This window comes from Nannospalax galili, unplaced genomic scaffold (genome assembly GCF_000622305.1).
Source record: "Nannospalax galili isolate Female #2095 unplaced genomic scaffold, S.galili_v1.0 scaffold10043, whole genome shotgun sequence".
NCBI classification, from domain to species: domain Eukaryota; kingdom Metazoa; phylum Chordata; class Mammalia; order Rodentia; family Spalacidae; genus Nannospalax; species Nannospalax galili.
This window is the reverse complement of record NW_008349245.1, coordinates 23777-32095: the sequence shown is the minus strand read 5'-3', so window position 1 is coordinate 32095 and position 8319 is coordinate 23777. Positions and strand designations below refer to the sequence as shown.

Sequence of the window (8319 nt, the reverse complement as noted above, 5' to 3'; positions counted from 1 at the left end):
GTGTTGCCCGAGTTCTCTCAGGGTCTCTTGTGCTATCAGAAAAACCATATAACATATCTTTATGTGAGTTTTTCATTTTATATCTTGGGTAGGGAGGGGGGAAATGGAGGAACTTACAAAGAAATGAAAACCCGACACCCGGCACCCAGCTCTGCATGGCTTGGCCCACCGTTCCAGATCGTTTCTGCACCCGCCCATAGTCTCCGTTAACTTTTGCCCACGCATCTTGGGCCCGTGCTTCCTCTAGGACAGCCACACCTTCTTAAACCTCCCAAAACAATGCCATCGTCTGGAGACAAAATGTCCAAATACTTGGAGCCTATGGGGGACATTTTAATTCAAACCCATCACAATGACTATTGTCCAATTGGTATTGAGGTCAGATTTGGGTTATGAGTCAAAGGATGGTGGTGTTCCTGAGGGTTCCTAATTGGAAGGCTTTAAGTTTTGATCTCAGGCAGGCCAAGTGGGGGGTCCTTAGGAATCCACAATTTTTCAGGACAGGGTAAGGTAAGAAGAGACGGTCTTGTCATCTAGGGTTGGAGGAGAGTTGTGGAGTGTCCCGATGTTCACCTTGTGAAGATTTGGGAAATGAGGCAAAGGTTGAAAGTGGGGACTCCCAGAGTCCCAAGTGGGGCCAAGATCTGGGGAACCTCAAGATCAGGGCTGTTCTTACCTTACCCAGATACATGGTGTGTGAGTGTATCAGGGAAACAGATGTCGAGGAGCCTCTGATATGGAAGTCAGATAGATAGATGCAGGGAAGAGAGAGGGAAGCTGTGAGAGGAAAGAGAACCCAAACTGGGTCTATGTGTGTTGCCCGAGTTCTCTCAGGGTCTCTTGTGCTATCAGACAAACCATATAACATATCTTTATGTGAGTTTTTCATTTTATATCTTGGGTAGGGAGGGGGGAAATGGAGGAACTTACAAAGAAATGAAAACCCGACACCCGGCACCCAGCTCTGCATGGCTTGGCCCACCGTTCCAGATCGTTTCTGCACCCGCCCATAGTCTCCGTTAACTTTTGCCCACGCATCTTGGGCCCGCAGTCTTGCCCCTGGTCAGTAAATGCCTCCTCTTGTATCCACACGGGTGAGACAATTCTATGGAATCTGATGCCCTCTTCTGGCTTCCACAGGCACTGCACACATGTACACTTTACATGCAGGTAAAACACTCATACATATGAAATAAATAACTACAATAAATCCACAGGTCACTGAAGTTTTATACAAATAACTAGAATTATCTTCCCTTTGCTAGAAAACACTGAGATTTTTGGGTTTTGTTGATGTTGTTTTGATGTTTCTTTTTTGTTTAGGGATTTTTTGGGTCTTTTTTGAGACAGGGTCTCCCTGTAGCTCCAACTGTCCTGGAACTCACTATGTAGACCAGACTGGCCTTGAACTCACAGAGATCCTCCTGCCTCTGCCTCCTGAGTGCTGGGATTAAAGGCATGTGCCACCACGTCCGATGTTAGAGGCAAATATTTTAATATTTTTATTGTAAAGCTAGATCCCCTGTGGACTGTTATATTTAGGTTGTAGTTGTCATAAATAGTAGAATGGTGCAATATATGTACTGTATCTATTTGTCTATATGCATGTCCACATGGGAGGCCATAGGTTCACATCAGGTGCCTTCCTCAATTGCTTCTCCGCCTTATTTTTTTGAGACAGGGTTACTCACGGAGCCTGGAACTCACTGATTGTCTAGACTGGCTGCCAACAAGCCCTAGGGATCCTTCTGTTTCTGCCTTCACAGGGGTGGGATTATAGATCCATGAGCCCTGGACTTTTTGTGTGAGTACTGGGATCTGAAATCCAGTCCTCATGATTGCTTAGCAAGCATTCTACCCACTAAGCCTTCTCCCGAGACCTAGGGGAATTAAAAAAAAACGATGTAGATCTCTAATATCAACCACAAAATTCCATGAAAGGAGTTCAGGAAGTGACCTTAAAGCACACTTCAACAGCAGCTGGGTACCCGTCTCAATATGGGCACTGGGCAGTGATAATTTGCTCAGCAATCCACTAAGCAGCTCTCAAATTTGGTTCTTTTATCTATGTAATATGTAATACTGAAATGAATTTGAAGTTTCTTGAGCCTCAAACTCTTTCAGCTGTAAAAGTAAATAAACACGGCTGGATGTATTGATTAGCTGTGATGATCTATATGGTATTTCCCTCACAAGCAAATGGGATCTATATGGTATTTCCCTCACAAATTCCTGGCAAATGGGACTCAGTCTGCCTGTGCCAGCTATAATAAACACCATCATTTTTTTTTATTTTGCTTTTTTGAGACAGAGTCTCCCTGTAGCTCCTGCTGGCCTGGAACTCACTATGTACACCTCGCTGGCCTCCAACTCACAGAGATCAGCCTGCCTCTGCCTCTCCAAACACCATCATTTTCAATGTATGAAATCCAGCAACCCTTGAAGTTGTGACTGACAAATAAAAAAGTTGTGTTTTACTAGGACAAACAAAACAAAACCAAAACCACAACAGTACAATGACTTGATTGAATCATATACAAAATGTAGGTCCAATACTGACTTCTTTTGCTGCTATTTGAATCTTTCAATTTTCCAGCTCTCAAAAATCTACGGTCCTGTGTTCACTCTGTATTTTGGCATGAGACCCACTGTGGTGTTGCATGGTTATGAAGCAGTGAAGGAAGCCCTTGTTGATATAGGAGAGGAGTTTTCTGGAAGAGGCAGTTTCCCACTGACTAAAAGAATTAACAAAGGATTTGGTAAATGTTCATGTGCCATATGTATGTGTGTGCATGTGTGGGTTGGGCCATGGTACTGGGCCTGAGACTTGGAGAGTTCTTCAGGCATCCCTACCATCCAAGTGACTCCCATGAAGCAGTGAAGGAAGCCCTTGTTGATATAGGAGAGGAGTTTTCTGGAAGAGGCAGTTTCCCACTGACTAAAAGAATTAACAAAGGATTTGGTAAATGTTCATGTGCCATATGTATGTGTGTGCATGTGTGGGTTGGGCCATGGTACTGGGCCTGAGACTTGGAGAGTTCTTCAGGCATCCCTACCATCCAAGTGACTCCCATGTGCCAGTTTCTTGTTTCCTGTCTGGGGGCTCCTTAGTTTCCTTTTTTTTAAAAAAATATTTTATTTATTATGTTTATTTTATGTGTATGAGTGTATTGCCTGTATGCATGTAAGTGCACCCATGTGGTGCAATACCCCTGGAGGACAGAAGAGGGCGTTGGATCCCCTGGAACTGGATTTAGGGACAGTTGTTAGCCATTATATGGGTGCTGGAATTCAAATCCAGGTCCTCTGCAAGAACAGCCAGTGTTCTTAACTGCTGAGCCATCTCTCCAGGCCCAGAGGGAAGCTTTTCTTGAGAAAAGAAGACAGAGCAGGAAGCCATTGAAATCACTACATCCAGGACTTGGGTGCACAAGCCTAAGCAAGGACAAGAGCGTTTAAGACATTAACAAGTGTGTTGTACGACATCTCATACCTATGTGAAGACCATACATGGCAGACCGTAAGATTCCTTCCTGAGCCAGGAGAGCCAATTCACAGCTTTGATTCTGAGACAGGATCTCAAGTTCATTCTGTCCACTCTTGCTCCTGATCAGGAACACCACCTCGTCCAAAGAGCCTGCTCTGGTCTCATCTCCCTTTCCAGGCCAGATTGGTCACTGGCTACTCTGTTCTCTGACCCTACACATGCTTTGAGAACTGCAGTGTTTCCTGGGGGTGTATGTAAAGGTTCCTCACTGAGAGGTACCGGTTAACTGTTTTCACATGGTTGTTGTGGGAAGGAGTTGGTTGTAAGGTAGTAATGTGGCTCAAAAGTCAGAAGGCTGGACAGCTAGAGCTGTGTGTGTGCATGTGTGTGCGTGTGTGTGTGTGTTATTGCCTCTCCACTTTTTTTGTGACAGGGTCTCTGTGATGATTAGCTTTGATTGTCAACTCAAAACAGTCTAAATCACCTGGAAAGCATGTCTCGATGGATTGCCTAGATCAGGCTGGCCTGTGTACAGCAGGCGGGAACTTGTTTTGACTATTCAGCCTACCATAGGTGGCTCCATTCCCTAGGCAGGGGTTCCTGGCCTGTATAGATACGGAGACGGTGTCGAGCATACGCATGCGTTCATTCTGTCTCTGTTCCTGACTATGGATGTGACCAGTTCCTGCCTTGACTTCTCCTCAGTGGTGGATTCCAAACTGGAATTGTAAGCCAGATAAACCCTTCCGCCTTGAGATTGTGTTTGTCAGGTTATTTTATCACAGCAGCAGATATGAAACTAGAACAGTCTCTCACTGGCCTGAAACTCATCAGGTAGGCTAGGCTGGCTGGTGAGCAAGTGGCGAGATGACCCTGTTTCCACACCCCTCTCCCCATCCCCAAGCAGTGGGGTTACTGACTGAGCCATCTCCCCAGCCTACAACTAGAGCTGGCTCATTAACCGTCACTGTTGGGATACATCATTTATTTGGTCTTTTTGAGACAAGGTCTCCCCGTAGCCCCAGCTGACCTGGAACTTGCTATGTAGACCAGGCTGGCCTTGCCAGATCTACCTGCCTCTGCCTCCTAAGTGCTGGGATTAAAGGCATGCATGCCCTGCTCCGTTTTACAGTTTTAAAAGAAAACTTACAGTACATCATAGTCATCTAAATTATAAAAAGGAAGTTATAAATTGATTTATTGCCCTAACTTCAGCTATTTTTAACTCTAGTCCAATTTCCCTAATTGCAAGTTAGCTCAATATTCAGCTTTTCTTGCATTATCCTCTCTTTATTTGTGTATTAACTGTGATTTTTATTTTCTGTCTATTATGACACTTTGACATCTTGACTGGCTCTCCCAGGCCTAGGTAACTGCTTTCAGTAGCAAGTGTTTTCTCTGTAACATGCTTTTAACATACAAACCAGCCTATCTCTAGCCTATACCCCGTCCTAGTTTGTTTCTTCATTGCTGTGACAAAGCAATCTGACCACTACCAACTTGGGGAGGAAAAGGTTTGTCTTACATCTCTCGGGTCATAGTTCATCAGGGAGCCCAAGGTAGGAACTCAGGGCAGGAACCTGGAGGCAGGAGCTGGAGCACAGGCCATGGATGAATGCTTTGTACTGGCTTCTCCCCTAGCCCAGCCTGCTTTCTTATGCAACACAGGCCCACCTGCTCAGGGGTGGTACCACCCACAGTGTGTTGGGCCCTCCCATAGACATGGCCACAGGCCAGTCCTATGGAGGCAGTTCCCCAGTTGAGGGTCCCTCAACCCAGGTGTGTCAAGTTGACACTGAATCTATCCAGCACAACCCCAACCACCTTTATTTCATTTGCACACACCAAGCCAATATTCTTGCTGACAATCGACCTAGGAGGGCCAGGTGTGGTCCAATTAGTGACCCTTTGCACCCAAGTACTAGCAGCCTCTGCAGTTAGTCAAGCTTTCCAGTCCCAAGCTCACTTAGTGTATGTATCCTGCCTCATTTATTTCTTTCATACAAACTCCAATAAAAGGCCTGGTCTCTGCTTTCCCTTTGGTCCTTTTGCCTTCAGGCCCTCTGCCATGCTTCTTTGTGCCCTGTCCAGACCATTGTGGAGTGGACAGCCCCATCAATGGGAAGTGTTAACATCTTTCCTAGAACAAACTATTTAAGGACAACTTGATCTGTAGACCTCACCATACCTGAATAAAAAAAAAACCTTGGTGAATTTTCAATTGGAGTTTGAATTAGAACATTGATGGTAATTTTTTTACCTCCCCTTTACTCTTGGCTTCACCTATTTATCAAGTATTTACTACAATAAGTTTGATTTTCATTTGGATTTCAAATGACCTCTCTTCTAAATGAAGTGAGAGGTAATATTGAGAGTCAGATTTTCACCATTAATAAATGTTCAAATTAATAAATTGAAATGATCACCTGTCTCTGAGGCTAAAACGTAAAATTCTGAATACTCAGTACTCTGCTGTATCATAGAAATGGAGTCAGGTCAAGCATAGTTAATCATGAAAGAGGCTTCTCTTGTAAAATTCCTTATGATTTGTGCATAATCCTTTTAAAATTGAAAATAACTGTACATATTTATGGAGGCCAATTGACACATGCATATAATGATGACATCATAGCAACTGACATTTTTCATCTCTTTAAACATTTATCAGTTCTTTTTGTTTGGAGAATTAGAACTCTCTTCTAATTATTAAAAAAACTTGTTTATCTATTTATTTTTATTTTTATATGTGTGAGTGCTTTGCCTGCATGTATGTAAGTGTACCACATGCATGCAATGCCTGGGGATACCAGAAGAGGGTAGTGGATCCCCTAACGTTGGAGTTACAGATAGTGATTAGTTGCCATGTAGGTGCTGGGAACTGAACCCAGGTCCTCTGCAGGAGCAACCAGTGCTCTTAACCACTGAGCAATGTCTCCAGGCTCTCTTCTAGTTCTTTATAAAGTATGAAATGAATCCATTTAAATACTGCACTGTAGAAAACTGCATTTTGTTATCTGTTATCCAGCCTCAGTATCCTCCTTCCTAACTACGCTTCTTAACCTCTAGTAAACACTATATACATGTTTTTCTATAAGATGAACTTTTTTGATTTTTTCCACATATGAATGAGAACACAAAGAGTTTGTTTATCTGTGCCTCGTTTATTTCACTTAGCATAGTGTCCTCCAGATCTTCCTGTTGTAATGTAAAGGACAAGATTTCATTCTTTTCTCATGGTTGAATAATATTCGACTGTATGTATACATCACAGTTACTTTGCCCATTCCTCTACATGTGCATAACTCTACTGGGAACGGTATGCACAGTGCTTTTTAACTGTCAACCTAAATTACATGTGATGTGAATTTGTGTGCTTTTCACATTAAAAAATTAATAATATTCCATTAGAACAGTTTTGCTTAAAATTACTTACAAAATATCTACTCTGCTTCAGTTTGCTTTCTGTAAAGTGATGAAATTGACCAGAATGATGAGCAAGTTAAAACATTTATGGGGGCTGGACAGAAGGCTCAGTGATTAAGAGCACCCCTGCTCTTCTAGACCTGGGTTTGGTTCCCACCACCCACATGGTGGCTAACAACCATCTGTAACTCCAGTTCCACGGGGTCTGACACCCTCTTCTGACCTCTGTGGTCACTGCACAACACAGGTGCACTTACATACATGCAGCCAATACACACATACATATTAAAAAAATAAAATATTTTAAAAATTGCAACAGAAATTCTGATGGCTTCATAAAGCAGTAACTCAGACTTCCACTAGAGGGCAGGCTCTGTCTTCGTAAGTGTGGGATCTGATGGGTGATGAGAAATATTTCCTAGAGCCGGACATTTTTTTTCTTTTTTCTTTTTCTTTTTTTTCCCTTTTGAGACAGGGTCTCACTATGTAGCCCTGGCTGGCCTTAGAGATTTACCTGCTTTTACCTCCCAAGTACTGGGATTAAAGAAGTGCACCACCATGCCTGGCTTATTTTCCTTTTCATCATTGAAATAAGAAGTAAGGGACTCTGGCAATCAACTTAAACCTTTTATGTTTGACATATAAAAATTAGAAGTTAAGATTTTTGTGATTTAACTTTTATTTTAGGCAAACAAACCAAATAATGTATTCATTTTTGCTTTTTCTAATAATGTGTTTTCATTTTTACTTTTTCTACAGTATTGAAGATTGAATCTAGGGTCTTGCACCAGCCAGACAACTACACCTCCAATAAGCTATCTCTCTCTCTCTCTCTCTCTCTCTGATTTTCCTTTTTATTTTGAGATGGGGTCTCTATAACTTACCCATGAGTCTCTTGAACTCTTTGTAACCTAAGCAGGCTTTGAACTCATAACCCTCTTGCCTCAGTCTCCTGAATAGCAAGGATTACAGCCTTGTGTATCGAGGCCCAGATTATTAATTTTTTGAGATTTATTTATTTTGTATGCTTGAATGTTTTCTCTGAACACATATACATACACACATGCATACACACACATGTGTGTGTGTGTGTGTGTGTGTGTGTGTGTGCATCTGTGTGTATACCACATGTGCACCTGGTGCCTGTGGAGGCCAGAAAAGGCCATAGAGTACCTAGAAGTGGTTATAGAAGTTTGTTAGCCACTATGTGGACCCTGGGAACATAACTAAGGTCCTCTGAAATAGCAACAAAGGCTCTTAACTGCTGAGCCATCTCTCCAGCCCCTATTTTTGATTACTTTAAAAAATATAATGTGCAGGGGCTGGAGAGATGGCTCAGCAGTTAAGAACACTGATTGTTCTTGCAGAAGACCCAGGTTCGAATCCCAGCACCCACATGGCAGCAAACA

The 8319-nt window shown here is 42.8% G+C and overlaps 1 protein-coding gene across 1 annotated transcript in view; it reads left to right on the top strand.

Moving 5' to 3' along the window:
- Nucleotides 1–2808: 2808 nt before the first annotated feature.
- Nucleotides 2809–8319, top strand: part of LOC103744774 (cytochrome P450 2C42-like) — a 27710-nt gene continuing 22199 nt past the window's right edge. The window contains 1 exon segment of the mRNA XM_017801526.2: nt 2809–2962. Coding sequence (XP_017657015.1) covers nt 2809–2962 — 154 coding nt within the window.